The following is a 25366-nucleotide window of genomic DNA, read 5'->3' as shown; positions in this document are numbered from 1 at the left end:
CATTGTGCCTATTTCTGTTAAAACATTCATAAGCTCAGGCTCATCCAATAAGTTAATTACTACACATCTGCTAAAATAAGTGAGTTTTGAGGGACGGTTTGAAGAGTTCAATGCTGCCAATTTCACGAATCGATAATGCTTTATTTTCGTTTAAAATAGCCGCTTGAGCACTAACTTTATATACATCTATTCAGTAATTTGATATTAGAAAGCTACTGATAAAGACCAAATCCTGAAACTTTCAGCCCATTGCATGTTTGAGAAGGTCTTTCATATACTTTATTTCCATCAGGCACCCAACCAAATTAAATCTTGGTGAAAAATTGGTAATTTATCCCATAAAACACATTTTGGCCCGTATTCTAAAGTCGGGTTTAAATCAAACCCTTGTTTAAAGTTGTGGTTTAACTATGGAGAGCCAATTGGAGCACAAATCCCTAACAGTACACATTCAATTTATTAACTCATGTGACACCCACATTTGTTCATAATTGTCTGGGAATGATAACTGAGGTATTTTTCTTCATTATGAAAGCAAAAGGAAACAAAATAGTAAACATAAGAATCATACAATATAAACAGAATTTTTAAATTTTTGGCTCCGCATAATTTTAGCACAGAGTTAGACCATGGTCTAAGTTAAACCTGACTTCAGAATACGGGCCTTTTAGTTTATATCCTTTCACTCCAAAGTTGTTTCCTTTCAGGGCACACATATATAATATGATCTAGTAATGCACTTTTGGGAGGGTATACCATGGGCCCGTCTTACAAAGAGTTGTGATTGATCTGATCAAACACAACTATGGAAAGCCAGCAAAGTCAACATATAAAATGCATGTTTGTTCAAAAAATGTTCTAGTTATGAATGCGTATCCATAAATTCATTGATTTCTTGGCAATTTGGTGTGCTCTCCTTTGTTTACAAAGGACACTTTGCAAATTTCCTGTAGAAAAAAATTATGACACTGATGGATTTCCATAGAGTTACGATTGATTAGATCAATCATAACTCTTTGTAAGACGGGGCCCTTAACTAAACATAGGCTTTCATATCTTACCTTTACTCTGCATCCTTGTTCTGCAGCTTGCAACGTCTGGGTCTAAAGGACAGATAAAATATTCATTGCGATTAATAAACAAATGATTCTAATTGGTCGATAAGGTGGGACAAATCAAACAACAAGTTTGCAGTTCGCTCATATTCCAAATGACCTCTAATATCCGCAGATATTTCAAATAATCTGCAAATTCTGCATGTCTAGATTACGATATTTCAGGGCCCACTGGGAGAACATTTTTCTGAACTCAAGTGGCTACCCTGGGTAAATATGCCATCATTATTATTATTATCATTATTATTTTTATCAGCATCATCATCACATAAACAAATAAAAATATTTCTACTAATCTGTGTACACAGATTATAATATGTACATACAGACTAGATTTCTTATTTTGTATCGCTTTATTCAAATATTCACAAAGGATCAGATGACATATAAAATAAAACATTCGCATAGTAATTTACAAACATACATGTAATTAACAGAGGAAGTAAAGTAGTCCAGGTCCTGGCACATTACTGCCGAGGCAGGACGTACGGTATAGAAAATAATACAAGATAGAATAGAGAACAGAATAACATATCATAGCAAAGATATTGATTGCGATTAATCTTGTGATAAATTCTCATATTCTGTAGTCAAAATAAATAAATCATGTAAACATGGGAAAATGCGAACAAGCAAATTACTGATTACCGTACTCGTACTGTAATCTCTATCTACAGATTGTTTGAAGAGACCTAATCTGCAGCCTACTCACAGATTAGGAGAAATTAACAGCTTAGGAGAAATACTTCCTCCCCCCTGGCACTAATTGTGGAGGCGCGATAGCTCAGTCGGTAGAGCGGGGGTTTCTGATTCCGGTGACCCGGGTTCGATTCCCAAGTGGTGCGCTAGTGCCCTTTGGTAAGGCATTTATCCTCATTACCAGGTCCCTCGGAGAGGACCTTAAGCTGTCGGTCCCCTGGTTGCTTGCTCACAGGCATTCGTGCTTTCTTAGCAGTCAGGTAAAAAACCTCGATATAACATAACTAATTGAATTTCATAGGATCCTCTTTACCTGTTCAGCGTTTAAAACCCTCTTGAGATGCCTTTGAAGGTAAGTTGATCCAAGGAAGCGTTCTATCGGAGCACAGAGGTAGGTACTCGGCGTAGTCGGCGTCCCGTGGATGGCCGCTGGGGTGAACATACGATTGAGCGCCTCGTGGGAGAGAATGGTAGGCAAGGAGGTGGCCAGGTTACGCGGCGGGAGCACCCTCGTCTGGCGTTGAACTGTGATGGGACGAAAGGAGTAAAATGACAGAAGACATGATGTGGCTTATTTTCATTCTTATTCAAATGATTTGAATAAATTAATGTTTAAAATAGGAGCTGACAAACAGGCCTGAAGCACTATTACACATTTATTGATTAGGTCATTGTGTATACAATATATATATATAAAGTATACAATAAAGAGAAACAGGAAATATAAGAAAAGAGATATTCAACAAGTTAAACTTATATTAAGTGAATGACCATGCGTTAAAAATATTTATAACACAAGAAAAAGAATAACCCATTCCTATAAGGTATTGAGACATTCACATTCATTTATAAAAGAAACTAAAGTAGGGCAATTTTAACATTTTCAATGTTATTCTTCTTCTCAAATGCATCCTTTAGGTCAAATTCCTTGAATAGAAATCTTGTTATCAGTGTACTTTGTAGTATATTCCTTTCACTCACCAATTTGTCCCGGCTGGCCCGTCATGCCGCTACTCCCCGGAGAATGAGTGGATGCTCCCATGCTGCCTGGTGACTGGGCCATACCAAAGCGCTGGACGGGGGAGGGCCCGGGCATGGAGGGACTCCCGGGCCACTGACGGGATCCGGGGGACGGCATGGTCAGGCCCATTGAAGAAGTGAACGGAGAACCTCCTTCAACTAAACCTGAAAGGGAACAATCAAAAGGCAGAGAATAAGAGAGTTTTAGAGAGCGGGCAGGAAAACGTGCAAAAAAATAATGCAAGGAGAGCAGTCTGGGTGCATCATGGTCTAGTGGTTAAAGGACAAGTCCAACCCAACAAAAAGTTGATTTGAATAAAAGGAGAAAAATCCAACAAGCATAACACTGAAAATTTCATCAAAATCAGATGTAAAATAAGAAAGTTATGACATTTTAAAGTTTTGCTTAATTTCACAAAACAGTTATATGCACATCCTGGTCGGTATGCAAATGAGAAGACTGATGACGTCATTCACTCACTATTTCTTTTGTATTTTATTATATGAAATATTATCATTTTCTCCTCATTGTCAAGGGAAACAACAATTAATTCCTCCCAGAACATGTGGAATTTGCATTGTTTAATACTATATGGTTCAGTCAAGTTGGTCCTGTTGTCAAATATGTAAAAAAATGAAATATTCTATCATTCAAACAATAATAAACAAAAGAAATAGTGAGTGATGGACATCATCAACTGACCCATTGCATGTCATTGAGTTGTGCATATTACTGTTTTGTGAAAAATAAGCGAAACTTCAAAATTCTGTAACTTTTTTATTTTACATCCGATTTTGATGAAATTTTCAGCGTTTATTTGTGTGATTTTTCTCGATTTATTCAAATCAACATTTTTCTGGGGTGGACTTGACCTTTAAGACTCGTCTTTCAATAAGGGACATTCATTTCACAAAGTATTCAAGGAATTACTTCCTACCGGGTACCCTTTCACCTCACCTGGGTTGGGTGAAGCACATAGTTGGTACATTTCTAGCTGAAGGAAAACATGGCAAGGCTGGTACTCGAAAGACGAAAGTCATAACCACTAGACCCAATTATACCAATTGAAAAGTCGACGAAACGGAATCATAATGGCAAAATAAGGAATTGCCAATTAAGAAGGAATATCTCTTTAAAATCAGACCTGCCAACCTCTGGAAATGACAAACTGTATTCTGGGATCCCTAAAACTTCATTTCGAAATAATGACCTCCAAATGACCTTTGACCTTCGTCTAGTTACCTGAAATTACATTTGTCTAATTTCCTATACTTGTGTGGTTGTTTTGTGATATAGAGACAATCTTTCTCAATAAAATACAAATTTTTTCTATAGCAAATCATAAGTTATGAAGAAACTAGAAATTTGATGTGTCCAAAGGACACTGATGCCCCCGCTTATTGCGATCAGAAATTCATTCAATATGATTGAACCAACTCGCATATATAATGACCTGTAACCTTTGACCTGCGCACTCCGAATTCGAACTTAGCCTGTATTTTGGTGTCATCTACCTACACACCCACATTTTTAAAAATCTGTTGAATATTTCATAAGTTATCATGTGGAAACCAACTTGCATATTTAATGAGCTGTGAACTTTGACCTGCAGACTCCGAACTCAACTTAGCCTGTATTTTGGTGTCATCTACCTACACACCAAATTTTTTTTTAAATCCATTGAATATTTTTCGACTTATTGCGCGGACACCAAGTGGGGGGACGGACAGACGGACAGGGGCAACGCTTAATGCCCCCTCCGGACTTCGTCTGCGGGGGCATAAAAAAATAATGCCATAATTTGGATGCAATAACGTAACAATTACGGCAAAAACGTAATGGTCTGATGAGTGGAGAGGAACCTACCTGGTGATGGGGTTCCCTTCATGACGGCGGATGGGGAAGGTCCAGGGATGGATGGAGGTGAGGCTAGAGGGTATGCACCAGGAGACATTGCATAATGCTAGAAGAAAAAAAGAAGAATAACAAACACATTTGACGAGTTCAAGTTAGGTGTCGACAACGATTGTTTTCAGGTATACTCTTGCAACACCATATGAATCTACATGGTGGGACTACGTGTAGACTTTGATGGTGTTGACCGAGTGTAACATCATGAAACGATCTTTCAGAGTCCAAAAAGAGGTGAATATTCTGAATTGCTTGATAGTTTCCGACTTAATCAAAACTATTTCAAGGATATAGGAATATATAAGATAGATGGCCATTTCATGTATTTAAAGATGCAAAATGTGAAATTTCAGCAACTTTTGGTGATGGATTTTTAATAAATTTTTTGCTACCCTAGCTGGTTGAACGTAAATGCCCAATTATTAATAGCGTTTACACTTGATTCAAAATAAATGTAATGACTCGGGCCTTATCAAGATCATCACCATTATCATTCTCATCATCATCCCCATCACCATATAATTAATGAATATTACCCACCTGTTGCGATAAGACCGACGTATGGGGTGAGGCCGGGGTGGCCGGATTGCTACTTCCCGGTCCTCCCGGTCCTGTGGGTGGGGTCATGGGGTAAGCAAAGCCCCCTGACCCGCTCTGACCCAGCCCCGCCCTCGACATGGGCGAGGCTCCGGAGGGGTAACCCGCCGAGACTTGAGTGGGGAGGTACGGGTCCGGCGGGGTGGGGCCTGCATCGATGTTCATCGGTGACAGAGGGTTGCCGTCGTCCTCGTTTGCCGGGAGGGTACGGCTGTTACGGTGCTGATGGTGGTAGGAGACCGTCTCATCGATGAATAGCTCCAGAAAAGCCTGGTAGGTGATAGTAAACAAATATTAGCATACCAAGGAGGGCAACGGTAAGAATTACACACACAAGTTACTCTTGGAAAAGTTCTTACGCGTCTGAAGTCTGGTATCACAGCTCTACAAATTTAGGCTGCTCAGTATTAAAGATTAAAGTTACTACTAAAAGTTGGAGAGCTGGTGCTTTGGATATTTTATGACTACTTTGTCAGGTAAAATGAAAAAGAGTACATAGATTGTCTAGAGCCTCGCCCACTCAATGCGACGTGATTGCACCATGGTTAGATTGCAAAAAAATCTGCCAACCTATAACACGTTGCAACTGTGATGCGCTTTGTTGCTGTAGGATCGCAGACCAAACCTCAGAAATTTGACATGTCAAATCTTTCTGCAATATTGCTTTTTTTAACCAATCAGTTTTGTTCTATATGATGACACTTAGCTGCACTTCTGCAGCGCTGACAACATACGCGCAAAAGTAGAGGCGCCATGAGATACAGCGCGTTGCAGAGCTGTTGCAATGAATGCGCTGGCCTGCGATGCGATTGCACTGAGATGGGATTGGCAACTTGTTGCAATCAGGGCACCGTCTTACAAAGAGTTACGATTGATTCAATCAGTCGTAACTCTATGGAAAGCCATCAGTGTCATAATTTTTTATACAGGAAATTTGCAAAATGTCCTTTGTAAACACAGGAGAACACACCAAAATGTCAAGAAATCAATAAATTTATGGATATAAATTCATATCTAGAATTTTTTTTGAACAAGCATGCATTTTACATGTTGACTTTGCTGGCTTTCCTGAGTTGCGATTGATCGGATCAATCGCAACTCTTTGCAAGATGGTGCAATCGTGTCGCATAGTGTGCGCTGGGCTTTAGATCATCAGTTTCAATATGCAGGTGATATTTTACCAAAATTTATTCAGAAAAATTGCAAAAATCTGTAAAATATAACGAGTCCCGTGCATGGGTGTTGTTCAAAGAACCCTCATCTGTCAGAGCAAATTTCATGCAGGGAGCTGCCCAAAAAAAATTACCAGAGTGTTGCGTGGATGTTGATACACAATCTTTTTGATTTATCAAAAACTCACCAGAAAACATCAGTTGAATAAAATCAAGTGTCAAGCATACATATTTTCATGGGATTAAAACGATATGAGACCATTTTGAGACCATTTAAAAATAATGTATGAAAAAACCATAAGGATGTCAGACTTACCTTGAGATTAGGTACAGTGTAGAGACCTTCAACAACTTTCCTCACGTCAAACAAACTAAATGCACCATCTGAAAGGGGATAGCAGAAGACAGTTTTACATCAAATTCAAATAAAGAACTTTACCCTTATTTTTTCTAATCAAAATTTCAAAATTCTGTGTAGAAGTTAAGCAAAAAAAAATCAAAATCGGTCAACAAAAAGAGATGGAGAAGCATTTTTTATGAATTTTGAAAAATGAGCATAAATTAGCATACATGTATTCAATGAGTTTAAAATTCTGTGTAGAAGTTTTTAATCCCCTACCTAGTGCTATCATATAAAGCAAACAGAATTGACATCGGACTTGAAATGACGAAGAAGAGGCATTTTGAAATTGTGGACGGACGACGGACGCCAAGCCACGGCATAAGCTCATCTCGCCCTTCGGGACGGATGAGCTAAAAATGAATAGAGAATACACTACCCACCTCTGACAGCAACAGTATTCTTCCCTTTGCAATGAACATCCAAGCAGAACGCATTGTGGAAGACCATCCGATAATGTGTGCTGGATTGAGGGCAGAGAGCAAACTTATGGATAGGCCCGGCCACCTGGCTGGTTGCCGCGATCAGACCCAATGATGGGATCAAGGGGAGTTTGCAGATTGAATGCAGGGGTCCTTGACTTTCACATAGACTCTGGGATGGGTTGAGGAAAGGTGGGAAATTGTAAAAAATAATGTTATAGAAATATCCCTCAACGGTCCTTGTTTTATTAATTTTCTATTAAAATTTAGTGAAATTATACAATATGTTAAAACAATAATTGCTCATTGAGGAAAGAAGAGTAGCTCTCCAAAATAAAATAGCCCCCAAATTTATCAATTGCCCAAATGTGGGGGAAAAAAATAGTACCTTACGTTTACATTTCAACAATTACAAACAATTGATAAGCATAGATAAAAAGGACAAATATTGATTATAAAAACCTTGATAAGTTTCAGGAGATATTTTTTATCATTCAGCTCGTGTTCTATGTACATGTAAGACTGGATCATGATGAGACAGTCGGCTGTATTTTATAATTGATGTTTAGTCAATGAAATTACCCCCTACAAACCTTGGTAAGTTTAGGGAGACTTTGTTCTTCATTCAGGTCATGTTCGAGATAAGTCTAGATCATGATATGAAACTCAACTGGAACTTTATAACTGATTTTTAGTTCATGACCCCTCCTAAACCTTAAAATTTAGGGAAACTTTGTTCCTATTAGGCATAGGATGTATCATGAAACTTAGAATCAACTTTACAATCGATTTTAGTAAATGAAAATTCCCCTACAAACCTTGATAAGTTTTGGGAGACTTTGTTCTTCGTTCAATTCATGTTCTAAGTAAGACTGGACCATGAGGTGACAGTTAGCTGTCGAGGTGGAACCCACGGCACTGAAACTAAGACGAAACTTCAGACTATCTGGATCCCAATACACCATAACCTAGATAACGACCAAAAGAAAGAACAACATGTTGTAATTAACTTCTAACCACATGAGGTAGTAGTAGTATGGTCTTATTCACCAATCATGGCAACCCGTAGGCTACATGGTTCATTTCCTATCCGTCCAGTTGCCAACTCGTCTACTATCATTTGGTCTACCATCGGTTCGTCCACTATCCACATGGTCACCCACATGGTCAATTTGCCATTTCGTCCTCTAACCATTTCATTTACTAACCAGTTGGTCCAATATTCATTCAGTCCATATACCATTTGCTCTAAATGGACTAAATGTTAATTGTGCAAAGTGACAAAAATGGAATGGATATTAGACCAACTGGTTATGAGAAGAAATGGTCATAGACAAAGTGGCGATTAGACGAAGTGATGATTGGACCAAATGGTTATTGGACCAAATGGTTGTTAGACAGATGGTTGATGGACGGAATGGCATTGGACTAAATGGGGCTTGAATCATGGGATCTTTTGGGTGTAGTCGATATGTGCAAATCATTCATGGTGTGGGTAACGGCAGCCACATATAATTCAGGTTCGAAGGGTTAAGACCTTGTCATAGAAGACAGGCATTAGACTCCAACCTGTTAACATCATCTGCAATACAGAATACATTTCATTATACAATCAACTCCTTGAAATCAAATAATACTCACAGTGCTTGATCTGTCCTTTCCATATGCGATAGTGATCTTCTGGTATGTGAACGACTGAATATCCACCAACGTTGTGAATGGAGGGTTGTCTAGTCGAAGAAAATTAAAAGGGGAAAAAAAAACATCCTTTCATTTCTTGACAAGAAGTTTGGGAGCATTAGTAAGTAACAAAGCAACAATTTACCAAAGAAGGGAGGTGTTTTTACAAAGAGTTAAATGTGACTTAGGCCCATATTCTGAACTCAGGTTTAAATTAAACCCTGGTTTAAAGTTGTGGTTTAACTATGGAAAGCCATTGGGGCACAAATCACTAACAGTACACATCCATTTTATTAACTCACATGACACTCACATTGTTCACAATTGTCTGGGAATGATAACTGAAGTATTTTGAAGTATCATTCTTCTTTATGAAAACAAAATAGAAAACATAAGAAATATACAATATAGACAGAAATTTTGAATTTTTGGCTCCCCATAATTTTAGCACAGAGTTAGACCGTGGTCTAAGTTAAACTGACTTCAGAATATGGGCTTTATAGTCATGTTTAAGTGCCGATGCGCATATGATATGTAACACGCAATCTTATTGATAAATAATACGCTGTAGCGCGCATCCTCTGAGCCTTTTATAATACACGCAATCAGGAATTCAAGCGCGACTCTTAGCCAGACTTATATCTTTGTGAAACTCCCCCCGAGAGTAAACAAGTAATTCACACCATCAAGACCATTAGAAGAATTTGCACACACGAGGTACCATTTGGATCAAAAGGAAACTATTGTTGTTTAGTGATTTGGATCGTTGTTATTTGACAGGGTGACACAACATTTGCTCCTGGGACATTTGCTTCAGTCTTAATTTCTTAGAGGGCATCGGGATAGAGTTAGGAATGTAATAATTTTGATTCAGATTAATGTAAAGATAAAGATGAAGGTTTATCTAATTTTGGAGGTTAAGCTTTATGCTTGGCTTAACTTGCAGATTTTCCACCGGAGCAATTGGTCATTGAAGCAAAGGTCATGGAAACATTTGATAGACCATGGACCTATGAGAGATGGACATTCAACGCTATAATTTTTTTGATCGAACAAGATCCGCCGCCTATATTGATTATGTGCATCTTAATGAGAACATAGTCAGGTGTTTTGACAATAGCAACTACCAAGGCGTGTCTGATTATTTACAAAGGCACAGCTTTCCTGGTTTTGGTTTTGTTGGCTGATGCCCTGTGTTAAAAAATGCTTTTCAACCTTCATGCTTTGAATTTGTGACATGAAATATGTTATCATTTGATACGCACACTTCCGCACGCACAAAATTTCCTAAATAATAATAAGAGATAAACGCTGTCTACACAATATGAGCCATGTATCTCTGGAAAATTAGGAGGAAAATTTGAAAAATGGGATTATAAATGATAGACAATCTATTACAATATTGCCTCTATCTTAAAATATGCATACATTTTTTCAAATAAAAGACACGGAACTAAGATTGCCAACGGTAAACCAAAGCTGCTCTGATGAAGCTTGAAAAAAACCCAAGCAAGTGCTTAAACGCACAAACAAAATGTTCGCTTTATGCATATGCTTTTTAGCAATAGCTTAATAATCGTCAAGGAAATGCTATCAGTCAATCAGCGATTGCTGGAACTTACTAGCAAAAGCATTTGCTTGCTTATTTTTATGCATATGGAATCTAGCAAAAGCCAAGCAAAGCCTAGCGAAAGCAATTGCTACTCTTTATGCCTCTGACCCATTGACAAATTTGACTGTTAGCTAACATAAATGACTGCTCATGTGATAGACTTCAGCCAATCATTAATTTAGCCCAGACCCTGCCAAACTCTGGAAATGAAAAATTGTATTCTGTGATAAAAAAAAATGTATTTTTCCCCAAAAAAGTGTATTTCATAATAAAATGCATGGCGCACTCGCTCATCGCGGCGCTCAAGCTGCATGCAAGCTAAAACGCGCACTGATCTTGCCAAAAAAAAAAATAATAACTGAAAAAAAAACAAGTTACCTGAAATTACATTGATCTAATAACCATATTTGTGTAAGTTTTATGAAATAGAGACATATAGAGATGATTTTTCTCAATTTCTTTTATTTATTTTTTTACAAAAACATTTTTTAAAAGAAAAAACGTATTGCCGTATTTTGGTTGCAAAAACGTACTAAATATGCCAAAAACGTACTGGTTGGCAGGTCTGTATCACCAATTTATAATAGTAACACAAAGTCTTACCTTGTATCAGTCCCGAGCGCGAAGAATGAGACAGAGTCAGATAGGGCAGCCATATTGGCAGGTCAAGGGTCAAATGATACAGGCGGCCGATGGAGTCCCAGTCGCGCAGGAACTGCTTGACCACGGAGTGCATGCCTAGCACCTTGTAGAACAAGTAGACGAGGCGTGTGGAACCTGAAAAAACAATAAACCAATAATATAATAATATTCCGCATTTATATAGCGCTTAACACATCGAAACGACGTTTCTAAGCGCTTTACAGATATATCATTACCCCGGTCATCGGATCCTTGCATGCCCGCATACAATGTATGCACCTTCTCCACTCCCTGGGGAGCATTCCAACAAGAGCTCCAAGACTCAATTGCTAGGCATACTACATAGGCTTTCGCATCCTACCGGGTACCCATTTAACACCTGGGTGGAGAGTGGCAAATTGTGGATTGACGCCTTGCCAAAGGACGCTAGGCCATGGCGGGATTCGAACACACGACCCTCTGATTACGAGGCGAGAGTCAGAACCGCTACACCACAGCGCTTCCACTGTGTGAATTAGCTTTTGTCCTCGGTCGGTTGGAGAAATGAAAATAACATATACAAGAATGTTGACAGAGAATACATGTAGAACTGCAGTATTCTGAAAAGTGAAGACAACATGATCTTTTTACCGAACAACTTTTTGTTCCAAGAGAACTGTGAAGCAATACAGTGTTGTTGTTTTTTTCAGAAAAATTAACCATACAGCCTTGTAGAAAACATTGCACACTAATATTATGCCAGTTTTTACGGCGCTCATGTGATTGGGGCCAAGATCATATACCCCCCATCTCCCTGACCATTTAACACACACAAAATTCCAGACTGGTTAGGGTTAAACCAGCTCTATTTTCAACACAGAAAGTAGAGGGAAAAAAACAGAAGAGCAAAACAAGTTAGAATATGACATTATGTGAAAAAAATCAAGATTTTACACTCAGATTAATTTTTTTTTAAACCATTTATCTCAAATGGAAAGCTTGGTTCATCTTCTATACCGAGCATTCAAAACAAAATTGCTTTCTGTTTAAAAAATGAGATAACAATTCTATTTAAAGGTCAAGTCCACCACAGAAAAATGTAGATTTGAATAAACAGAGAAAAAATCAAACTAGCATAAGGCTGAAAGTTTCATCAAAATCGGATGTAAAATAAGAAGGTTATGAAATTTTCAAGTTTCGCTTATTTTTCACAAAACAGTGATATGCAAAACTCAGTGACATGCAAATGAGACAGTCGATGATGTCAATCATTCACCATTTCTTTTGTTATTCATTGTTTGAATTATACAATATTTCAATTTTTACAAATTTGACAATAGGGACCAACTTGACTGAACTATATAGTATTAAACAATGGTAATTCCACATGATCAGGGAGGAATTAATCGTTGTTTCATTTGACAATGAGGAGAAATTTAGAATATATCATATTTCACATAATAATTAAAAATACAAAAGAAATAGGAGTGGATGACATCATCAGTCTCCCCATTTGCATACCGACCAGGGCGTGCATATAACTGTTTTGTGAAATTAAGCGAAACATTAAAATGTCATTACTTTCTTATTTTACATCCAATTTTGATGAAATTTTCAGTGTTATGCTAGTTGGATTGTTCTCTTTCTATTCAAATTAACTTTTTGTTGGGGTGGACTTGTCCTTTAACTTACCCTGTTCTCTGGTGGAACAGCTAGTAACAGGACAGTTTGCAAAGACCATCTGAAAATTGAAAGAAAATCAATAAACAGGTTTTGATAACAGAACGAATGAAAAATATGTTCTTAATCATGAAAAGTATACAAAGAATAGGTTTTAAATCATACAGTAGATGAAAAATAGGTTTTCAATCGCAAAATACATTATAAGTGTGGTAAAGAACATTCTTCTATCACCCTACAATCCGATTTCTTGAATTCTATGACAGCCAGACTACACAGACACTAAACAGATTAGACATGAAAAAAAAAACCAAAAGACTCCTCTCTCGTTCAGTTGTGTTGCATTATGTAGCTTAATGGGCAGGGGAGATTTGTATTTAATGAACCTTTGAAAATACAAGGCATAAGCGATGTTGTGTCTCGCCCACTTGTGAAAGTAACCAGAAATATTGTGATTTGCGAGGGCACGCAACAGAATTGAATCAAAAGTTCATTGTAAAATAACTGGGATGAAATAACATTTGTCTTGCACGTTAACTTTAATGTTGACCTCAAAATGACCGTTGACCTTACCATGTGACCTCTGAACACAATAACATGCAGGTCTCCTAAGTACAACTAGAACCGAAGTTTGGTTCAAAAGTGACTTACGGTTGTCGAGTTATGTCATAATAATGACATCAAAATGACCTTTGACCTTACCATGTGATCTCTGACTGCGCCATGATATGCAGGTCTCATAAGTTCATCTACAAACCAAGTTTGTGTGAAAACTTATTAGAAAATTAGAAATGAATTAGAAAAGTGACTAACGGTTGCAGGGTTATGTGTCATAATGTTTGTGATGGACATTTGAATCCCTTAGTCTAGCCTTCACCTCTGGTGGGCGAGACAAAAAACCATATATAAATATTGTCTAAACTGAAATTCTAGACCCAAATTTTGACCCCAAACCCATTCAACATATAACAAGATAGCGTTTCGACTGTGTGCTGTTTGCCTTTGTCAGATAAGGAATTAATCACAGACCTAACTTCAACAATTTCTGAATGATGATCTTGGGTAAGTTTTCAACGTTGACGATGCCGCCACCCACAGAAAAGTGGCGCCTATAGTCTCGCTCTGCTATGCAGGTGAGACAAACAGATGAATCAGTGATTTCAACCAACCTGAACTTGCCACATGCCATGCTGATTCTTATGAAGTCTAAATGAACAGTCCAAGAGGGCAGCATTCAATGCTGTACTGGTTTCCTTGGCAACGCCTTTACATGGTGGGAGTGAGCAGAGCTTGATGACGAGCCCGACGCCTTCCCCTTCCACTTGAATACCCTGGTGGGCGAGGTTGTTTTCCGACAGCTGGTTAACACCAAAAACAGAGAAAATTTTGATTAAAATTATGGTTTATTTTTCATGGTCACATTTCATAGCCAAGAAGCAAAGAATTCATACATTCAAAAATTTACAAAGTTCTCGGACTTTCTCTCACATTCCAAGGGCCTGGTGAATACTTGAGAAGATATAAAACGGTGATATGGATCCTCATCCAATGATTGGCTGAAATCAATCATGTGACCAATCATTTCCATTAGCAAATTTGAAAATTTGCCAAGGACTGATACTAATGATTAGTTGTATTGACTGGGTATGGTTTGTAGACGATGGTTTATCAATTAGCAAGGATTCCTGTCACATCGAAACCGGTGTGTTGGCTCAATTAATCGGGAGTTCAAGCCCGGCCGCATCAGACCAACAGACGTTAAAAGATGGGAGTTGCTGCTACCCATTTGGCATTCAACAATGTACGGATAGAGCACTGCACAGTGGCTTTTTATTCATAAAGATTTCCATTTCGAACGATAAAATATGGATTATTTTTCATGTGTCTTATAAAGCATAATACATGTACACATTTTGCTCAGGTAATAAAGATCTCAGCCGCGTATTGCGCGATCACAACGAAAATTTGCATGATGGTAGAGAATGACGTAATCTACGCAGTTGCATTGGTTAATTTCACTGAATTCATATATTTTTATTTCATATGAATTAATTATGCTAATTTATTCATGAAATCATACTCTTTGCTCAGATTCACTAAATAAAGCTCCTAGAATGCTATTTTTGGGTGAAAATATTCTTTATAGCATTCCTAACAATTGTGAATGAAAAAATTCTGGTACCAAGACCGATTTCTTATGTATTTTATTGTTTTTTAAATTTCTTATGTATTTCTTTGTTTTTTTATTGTTTTTTCGATGGAAATCGTTCCAGACTTAATTCTGATCATAAACAAGGCAAAATTAATTAAGTTTAATCAGTACAAGTAGAAATAATGATACATTTATGAATTTTGGCTAATACACAATCTGCATTGGATTTGTACATGAAATCATGTTTATGAGCAATTTGGGGTCTGACATGGACTTACATAATGTTGCGTAATGTCGTAACCGCGTACCGGGCGTCACAAATTTGGTCTCAAAATTTGCGCGAGACTTGAAAGTAAAAAGTCAGTGAGCGGCGAGGTCAAAAAATTTTGCACAGCAGATATATCGCGAAAATTGTCGAGGGGGGGGGGCCATTATGGCCCCCCCCCCCCCCCCCCCCCGGAGAATTAGGGTTAAATCATGGTCATTTGATCTTTGAAAAAAAAAAAGAGTGCCAGAAGGCAGACTAAAAACATATAATTTCTTAGTAAATGTACTGATATGAATGTTACAAATATTAGAAGGAAATCGTCAGTCACTGATGTGAGTATGACTTCTACTGCACATGTCAAAATATTTCAAGTGTTCTGAATAAAGAATGCTGGGTTATGTATGTGTGGGTGATTGAACTTTTGCATACGTGTATTAATCCTCTGCTGTGATTGTTTACATCTAGGGCCGACATTTAAAGTCATCATCCGAAAGACGTCACCGGGGCTCAAACCTCTGCATCACTTCATAACTTCCCCAAGTTAGCTTGGATTACAGACGCAAGCCACAAAACCCAGTTATCATGAGCTACTCTAGTAGCTACAAAGTGGGTGGTGCATAGTGGCTTTCAAACTCACCTCTTCGCAGAGTTTGATGAACGGTATGCGTATATTGCATAATGAGATGACGTGAGAGAGCGTGTAGTTGAAGAATTCACAATGACTTGTCAATTTCTTCTTCTTGGGCTTCCCTGTCGATGTGTAAACAACCTGAAATGACAAAGAGGGGCACGTAAAAAATCAACATGCTTTTGCTTCGCTGAATTGAATGAATAGCAATAAAGAAACGGTGTCAAATACATGTACAAGAAAAAAAATATGCTGTATACATTGAATGGCAAAATAAAAGACAGCCCGACCTTTCATTTCTTTCATCATGATAGGCAGATTTCAAAGCAAGATATTATGTAAGCATGCTTTACATAGCAGGATGCAAAGTGGTGACTACAACAGCACACCAATGAACACTATGTAAAGGTATGTGCTGCATTTCTACTTTGAATGCATTAGTATGTTGTTCTAACGATGTACTAGGCCAACTGTGAAATAGCAGCCGATAGTGGATGCATTGTTGTTTTTTGTTGATCTAATGCAAAACACAATTCAAAAGAAAATACGAATAATCAAGACATCAAAGTTGTTGCTTATCTCATTAAATATAAAACCACCATGACACTTTAGTACAAATGACCTTCTGATTATGCGCAGAATGGAACTTTGAACTGGCTTACTTATTAATGTAGATTCAACATACCTTTCTTTTATTTTCGTCATCATATTCACCCAGGTCTGTAAGAAACAATACAGAATAGAAATACAGAAGATCCACAAAATATACATGTATGCTGTTCAAAGCTAAAGGAATGCATTTGCAGTAAACATGGATATTATGTCTTCAAAAACTCTTATAATCAATGTACAATGCTTAAACATTTCATGAAATAAAGGCATCCAATAATTGTTCCTCCCATCTCCCCAAAGTGAGTGAGCAAATAATGTCACATATCTAACTCAGTGAATAGGGAAAGTGCTTATACATGTATGTCCTAAATATCTGTGTTTAATATTCAGCCACTTGAGTCTCATTCCAGTTGATCTCATGCCTACCCACCTACATGTATCAAGCCACTAAGATAATAATAATATTCCGCATTTGAATACCGCATAATACATCGGAATGACGTCTCTAAGCGCTTTACAGATTATTACCCCGGTCATCGGATCCTTGCATGCCCGCATACAATGTATGCACCTTCTCCACTCCCTGGGGAGCATTCCAACAAGAGTTCCAAGACTCAATTGCTAGGCATACTACATATAGGCTTCCACATCCTACTGGGTACCCATTTAACACCTGGGTGGGGAGTGGCAAATTGTGGACTGATGCCTTGCCAAGGGACGCTACGCCATGGTGGAATTCTGATTACAAGGCGAGAGGCAGAACCGCTACACCACAACGCTTCCATGTCAAGATATCCTTAATAGGCAAGCTTTATCTTGATGAACAAATCCCTATATTAAGTGCATCATTTTTTTTATTTGTTATTTGTAGTTCATATGATAATTTTTGTCCATTAATTATCTAAATGCAAAAAGGTCAGACTTGTCTTTACCCTGAAAGATAAAAGACCTTTTGATATTTGAAGGGCAGGTCTACCCCCCCCTAAAAAAAGTTTATTTCTATACATCGAGAAAGTTTAAACAAGCATAGCACTGAAAATGTTATCAAAATCAGATGTAAATAATAAAACAAGTGGAATGCCTCTGGCCGTCTCACCTGCATCACGCGATTCAATATAGCAGCAGTGCTGATTTTGAAAACTACTATAACTCGCACAAGATGTTCAGTGATACTTGGTTACTCTTATTTCCACGTTTTATGAACTAGACCAATACACTTATAGAGATATGATGGCAATTCAACAAATACCCCCAACGTGGCCAAAGTTCTTTGACCTTACATGACCTTTGACCTTGATCATGTGACCTGAAACTCGCACAGGATGTTCAGTGATACTTGATTACTATTATGTCCAAGTTTTATGAACTAGACCAACACACTTTCAAATTTATGGCTGTAATTCAACAAATACCCCAATTTGGCCAAAGTTCATTGACCCTAAATGACCTTTGACCTTGATCATGTGACCTGAAACTTGCACAGGATGTTCAGTAATACTTGATTACTATTATGTTCAAGTTTCATGAATCAGATCCATAAACTTTCAAAGTTATGATGGTAATTCAACAGATACCCCCAATTCGGCCAAAGTTCATTGACCCTAAATGACCTTTGACCTTGGTCATGTGATGTGAAACTCATGCAGGATGTTCAGTGATACTTGATTAACCTTATGTATAAGTTTCATGAACTAGGTCCATATATTTTCTAAGTTATGATGACATTTCAAAAACTTAACCTTAGGTTAAGATTTTGATGTTGATTCCCCCAACATGGTCTAAGTTCATTGACCCTAAATGACCTTTGACTTTGGTCATGTGACATGAAACTCAGGCAGGATGTTTAGTAATACTTGATTAACCTTATGGCCAAGTTTCATGAACTAGGTCCATATACTTTCTAAGTTATGCTGTCATTTCAAAAACTTAACCTCAGGTTAAGATTTGGTGTTGACGCCGCCGCCGCCGCCGCCGCCGCCGCCGTCGGAAAAGCGGCCCTATAGTCTCACTCTGCTATGCAGGTGAGACAAAAATTATGACATTTCAAAGTTTTCAACAGTTATATGCATATCCTGGTCAATAAAATACACCTGTTTTTTTGGGGTGGACTTGCCCTATGAAAATTACCTTCTACATATGTATCTGGCCCCCGCAATATAGTGGAATGATCCAGATCAACAAATGCGTCTGGTTGGAGGTACTTCTCTGTGGTCTCGCTAGCTTCCTTCTGATTGGTCGGGGTAGTCCCACCCTGGGGTACGTTCTGAGTGTCGACGTACGCGACGGAACTACAACGCATCAGATGGTACCGGCAAACAAAGTCACTTAACCCCTTTCCAAGGGCAAAGTCTACGACCTGTTCATAATAATAAATGACAATAATGATAGTAAAAAAAAAAAAATGATATGAAGAAAACTACTACTACTACTTCTACTACTACTACATGTACAACTACTACTACTTCTACTTCTACTAAGTACTACTACTTCTACTTCTACTACTACTACTTCTACTACTTCTACTACTACTTCTACTACTACTACTACTACTTCTACTACTACTACTACTACTACTACTACTACTACTGCTACTACTACTACTACTACTACTATTACTACTACTACTACTACTACTACTACTACTTCTACTACTTCTACTACTACTACTTCTACTTCTTCTACTACTCCTACTACTTCTTCTACTACTACTACTACTACTACTACTACTACTACTACTTCTACTACTACTACTAACTACTAACTACTACTACTACTACTACTACTACTACTACTACTACTTCTACTACTACTACTTCTACTACTACTACAGCTACTACTACTACTACTACTACTTCTAGTACTACTACTACTGCTATTACTACTACTACTACTACTACTACTACTACTACTACTACTACTACTTCTACTACTATCACTACTTCTACTACTGATGATGATAATTTGGATAATTCTAGACTTACCACATAATACTGAGGATGCTGAGTGAGTCGTAGGTAGATATAGTTTGGCAAGAGACGTTTCAGCGGATGATCGGGTGACACCGTCACAAGAGGGAGCTCCTTCATGAAGGTGACAGGCAGCATAGAGACGGAGTATTGACAATGACGCATGTACAACAAAACCCTTGAATAGAATATTGTGGGAATCAATCAGAAATCAAACATTATTTTTACTGTCATCTTACATCACCATCATCATTCATAAAGGTAAAAGGCAGCATAAAGACGGAGTATCGACAGTGACGCATGTACAACAAAACCCTTGAATGAAATATTGTGGGAATCAATCAGAAATCAAACATTATTTTTACTGTCATCATCACCATCATCATTCATAGAGGTAAAAGGCAGCATAAAGACGGAGTATTGACAATGACGCATGTACAACAAAACCCTTGAATAGAATATTGTGGGAATCAATCAGAAATCAAACATTATCTTTACTGTCATCATCACCATCATCATTCATAAAGGTAAAAGGCCGAATAAAGACGGAGTATTGACAATGACGCATGTACAACAAAACCCTTGAATAGAATATTGTGGGAATCAATCAGAAATCAAACATATTTACTGTCATCTTACATCACCATCATCATTCATAAAGGTGACAGGCAGCAGAGAGACGGAGTATTGACAATGACGCATGTACAACAAAACCCTTGAATAAAATATCAAAATCAAAATCAAACATTATTTTTACTGTCATCATCACCATCATCATTCATAAAGGTAAAAGGCCGCATAAAGACGGAGTATTGACAATGACGCAAGTACAATAAAACCCTTGAATAGAATATTGTGGGAATCAATCAGAAATCAAACATTATATTTACTGTCATCTTACGTCACCATCATCATTCATAAAGGTAACAGGCAGCATAAAGACAGAGTATTGGCAGTGACGCATGTACAACAAAACCCTTGCATAAAATATCAAAATAAAAATCAAACATTATTTTTACTGTCATCATCACCATCATCATTCATAAAGGTGACAGGCAGCAGAGAGACTGAGTATTGACAATGACGCATGTACAACAAAACCCTTGAATAAAATATTGTGGGAATCAATCAAAAATCAAACATTATTTTTACTGTCATCATCACCATCATCCTTCATAAAGGTGACAGGTAGCATAAAGACGGAGTATTGACAGTGACGCATGTACAACAAAACCCTTGAATAAAATATTGTGGGAATCAATCAAAAATCAAACATTATTTTTACTGTCATCATCACCATCATCCTTCATAAAGGTGACAGGTAGCATAAAGACGGAGTATTGACAGTGACGCATGTACAACAAAACCCTTGAATAAAATATTGTGGGAATCAATCAAAAATCAAACATTATTTTTACTGTCATCATCACCATCATCCTTCATAAAGGTGACAGGTAGCATAAAGACGGAGTATTGACAGTGACGCATGTACAACAAAACCCTTGAATAAAATATTGTGGGAATCAATCAAAAATCAAACATTATTTTTACTGTCATCATCACCATCATCCTTCATAAAGGTGACAGGTAGCATAAAGACGGAGTATTGACAGTGACGCATGTACAACAAAACCCTTGAATAAAATATTGTGGGAATCAATCAGAAATTAAACATTATTTTTACTGTCATCATCACCATCATCATTCATAAAGGTGACAGGCAGCAGAGAGACGGAGTATTGACAATGACGCATGTACAACAAAACCCTTGAATAAAATATTGTGGGAATCAATCAAAAATCAAACATTATTTTTACTGTCATCATCATCATCATCATCATTCATAAAGGTGAAAGGCAGCAGAGAGCCGGAGTATTGACAATGACGCATGTACAACAAAACCCTTGAATAGAATATTGTGGGAATCAATCAGAAATCAAACATTATTTTTACTGTCATCATCATCATCATCATTCATAAAGGTGACAGGCAGCAGAGAGACGGAGTATTGACAATGACGCATGTACAACAAAACCCTTGAATAGAATATTGTGGGAATCAATCAGAAATCAAACATTATATTTACTGTCATCATCACCATCATCATTTATAAAGGTAAAAGGCAGCATAAAGACAGAGTATTGACAATGACGCATGTACAACAAAACCCTTGAATGAAATATTGTGGGAGTCAATCAGAAATTAAACATTATTTTTACTGTCATCATCACCATCATCATTCATAAAGGTGACAGGCAGCAGAGAGACGGAGTATTGACAGTGACGCATGTACAACAAAACCCTTGAATAAAATATTGTGGGAATCAATCAAAAATCAAACATTATTTTTACTGTCATCATCATCATCATCATCATTCATAAAGGTGAAAGGCAGCAGAGAGCCGGAGTATTGACAATGACGCATGTACAACAAAACCCTTGAATAGAATATTGTGGGAATCAATCAGAAATCAAACATTATTTTTACTGTCATCATCATCATCATCATTCATAAAGGTGACAGGCAGCAGAGAGACGGAGTATTGACAATGACGCATGTACAACAAAACCCTTGAATAGAATATTGTGGGAATCAATCAGAAATCAAACATTATATTTACTGTCATCATCACCATCATCATTTATAAAGGTAAAAGGCAGCATAAAGACAGAGTATTGACAATGACGCATGTACAACAAAACCCTTGAATGAAATATTGTGGGAATCAATCAGAAATCAAACATTATTTTTACTGTCATCATCACCATCATCATTCATAAAGGTAACAGGCAGCATAAAGACGGAGTATTGACAATGACGCATGTACAACAAAACCCTTGAATGAAATATTGTGGGAATCAATCAGAAATCAAACATTATTTTTACTGTCATCATCACCATCATCATTCATAAAGGTAACAGGCAGCATAAAGACGGAGTATTGACAATGACGCATGTACAACAAAACCTTTGAATGGAATATTGTGGGAATCAATCAAAAATCAAACATTATTTTTACTGTCATCATCACCATCATCATTCATAAAGGTAACAGGCAGCATAGAGACGGAGTATTGACAATGACGCATGTACAACAAAACCTTTGAATGGAATATTGTGGGAATCAATCAAAAATTAAACATTATTTTTACTGTCATCATCACCATCATCATTCATAAAGGTAACAGGCAGCATAGAGACGGAGTATTGACAATGACGCATGTACAACAAAACCTTTGAATGGAATATTGTGGGAATCAATCAAAAATTAAACATTATTTTTACTGTCATCATCACCATCATCCTTCATAAAGGTGACAGGCAGCATAAAGACGGAGTATTGACAATGACGCATGTACAACAAAACCTTTGAATGGAATATTGTGGGAATCAATCAAAAATCAAACATTATTTTTACTGTCATCATCACCATCATCATTCATAAAGGTAACAGGCAGCATAGAGACGGAGTATTGACAATGACGCATGTACAACAAAACCCTTGAATAAAATATCAAAATCAAAATCAAACATTATTTTTACTGTCATCATCACCATCATCATTCATAAAGGTAAAAGGCCGCATAAAGACGGAGTATTGACAATGACGCAAGTACAATAAAACCCTTGAATAGAATATTGTGGGAATCAATCAGAAATCAAACATTATATTTACTGTCATCTTACGTCACCATCATCATTCATAAAGGTAACAGGCAGCATAAAGACAGAGTATTGGCAGTGACGCATGTACAACAAAACCCTTGCATAAAATATCAAAATAAAAATCAAACATTATTTTTACTGTCATCATCACCATCATCATTCATAAAGGTGACAGGCAGCAGAGAGACTGAGTATTGACAATGACGCATGTACAACAAAACCCTTGAATAAAATATTGTGGGAATCAATCAAAAATCAAACATTATTTTTACTGTCATCATCACCATCATCCTTCATAAAGGTGACAGGTAGCATAAAGACGGAGTATTGACAGTGACGCATGTACAACAAAACCCTTGAATAAAATATTGTGGGAATCAATCAAAAATCAAACATTATTTTTACTGTCATCATCACCATCATCCTTCATAAAGGTGACAGGTAGCATAAAGACGGAGTATTGACAGTGACGCATGTACAACAAAACCCTTGAATAAAATATTGTGGGAATCAATCAAAAATCAAACATTATTTTTACTGTCATCATCACCATCATCCTTCATAAAGGTGACAGGTAGCATAAAGACGGAGTATTGACAGTGACGCATGTACAACAAAACCCTTGAATAAAATATTGTGGGAATCAATCAAAAATCAAACATTATTTTTACTGTCATCATCACCATCATCCTTCATAAAGGTGACAGGTAGCATAAAGACGGAGTATTGACAGTGACGCATGTACAACAAAACCCTTGAATAAAATATTGTGGGAATCAATCAGAAATTAAACATTATTTTTACTGTCATCATCACCATCATCATTCATAAAGGTGACAGGCAGCAGAGAGACGGAGTATTGACAATGACGCATGTACAACAAAACCCTTGAATAAAATATTGTGGGAATCAATCAAAAATCAAACATTATTTTTACTGTCATCATCATCATCATCATCATTCATAAAGGTGAAAGGCAGCAGAGAGCCGGAGTATTGACAATGACGCATGTACAACAAAACCCTTGAATAGAATATTGTGGGAATCAATCAGAAATCAAACATTATTTTTACTGTCATCATCATCATCATCATTCATAAAGGTGACAGGCAGCAGAGAGACGGAGTATTGACAATGACGCATGTACAACAAAACCCTTGAATAGAATATTGTGGGAATCAATCAGAAATCAAACATTATATTTACTGTCATCATCACCATCATCATTTATAAAGGTAAAAGGCAGCATAAAGACAGAGTATTGACAATGACGCATGTACAACAAAACCCTTGAATGAAATATTGTGGGAGTCAATCAGAAATTAAACATTATTTTTACTGTCATCATCACCATCATCATTCATAAAGGTGACAGGCAGCAGAGAGACGGAGTATTGACAGTGACGCATGTACAACAAAACCCTTGAATAAAATATTGTGGGAATCAATCAAAAATCAAACATTATTTTTACTGTCATCATCATCATCATCATCATTCATAAAGGTGAAAGGCAGCAGAGAGCCGGAGTATTGACAATGACGCATGTACAACAAAACCCTTGAATAGAATATTGTGGGAATCAATCAGAAATCAAACATTATTTTTACTGTCATCATCATCATCATCATTCATAAAGGTGACAGGCAGCAGAGAGACGGAGTATTGACAATGACGCATGTACAACAAAACCCTTGAATAGAATATTGTGGGAATCAATCAGAAATCAAACATTATATTTACTGTCATCATCACCATCATCATTTATAAAGGTAAAAGGCAGCATAAAGACAGAGTATTGACAATGACGCATGTACAACAAAACCCTTGAATGAAATATTGTGGGAATCAATCAGAAATCAAACATTATTTTTACTGTCATCATCACCATCATCATTCATAAAGGTAACAGGCAGCATAAAGACGGAGTATTGACAATGACGCATGTACAACAAAACCCTTGAATGAAATATTGTGGGAATCAATCAGAAATCAAACATTATTTTTACTGTCATCATCACCATCATCATTCATAAAGGTAACAGGCAGCATAAAGACGGAGTATTGACAATGACGCATGTACAACAAAACCTTTGAATGGAATATTGTGGGAATCAATCAAAAATCAAACATTATTTTTACTGT

At 37.1% G+C, this 25366-nt stretch overlaps 1 protein-coding gene across 3 annotated transcripts in view; it reads right to left on the bottom strand.

The window, feature by feature from the left end:
- The window catches only part of LOC129279212 (mediator of RNA polymerase II transcription subunit 14-like), a 59724-nt gene that overhangs the window by 7125 nt on the left and 27233 nt on the right, over window positions 1-25366 (bottom strand). For all 3 annotated transcript variants that reach the window (XR_010296153.1, XR_010296154.1, XM_064111671.1), the window contains exons 18-33: window positions 19572-19734; window positions 18718-18946; window positions 16664-16698; window positions 15988-16119; window positions 14100-14288; window positions 12943-12991; window positions 11233-11406; window positions 8979-9067; window positions 8156-8305; window positions 7299-7509; window positions 6832-6899; window positions 5287-5613; window positions 4702-4798; window positions 2796-2999; window positions 2128-2339; window positions 1062-1103 (exon numbers count right to left, since the gene is read on the bottom strand). Coding sequence is in view for 1 of the 3 variants with exons in the window: in XM_064111671.1 (XP_063967741.1) it covers window positions 1062-1103; window positions 2128-2339; window positions 2796-2999; window positions 4702-4798; window positions 5287-5613; window positions 6832-6899; window positions 7299-7509; window positions 8156-8305; window positions 8979-9067; window positions 11233-11406; window positions 12943-12991; window positions 14100-14288; window positions 15988-16119; window positions 16664-16698; window positions 18718-18946; window positions 19572-19734 (2371 nt within the window). In the remaining 2 variants the exon portion in view is untranslated. The remainder of the gene's footprint in view (window positions 1-1061; window positions 1104-2127; window positions 2340-2795; window positions 3000-4701; window positions 4799-5286; window positions 5614-6831; window positions 6900-7298; window positions 7510-8155; window positions 8306-8978; window positions 9068-11232; window positions 11407-12942; window positions 12992-14099; window positions 14289-15987; window positions 16120-16663; window positions 16699-18717; window positions 18947-19571; window positions 19735-25366) is intronic.

The sequence above is a fragment of the Lytechinus pictus genome, chromosome 16, assembly GCF_037042905.1.
Source record: "Lytechinus pictus isolate F3 Inbred chromosome 16, Lp3.0, whole genome shotgun sequence".
NCBI classification, from domain to species: domain Eukaryota; kingdom Metazoa; phylum Echinodermata; class Echinoidea; order Temnopleuroida; family Toxopneustidae; genus Lytechinus; species Lytechinus pictus.
Note: the sequence above shows the minus strand (reverse complement) of the source record. Positions and strands in the feature narration are given on the sequence as shown.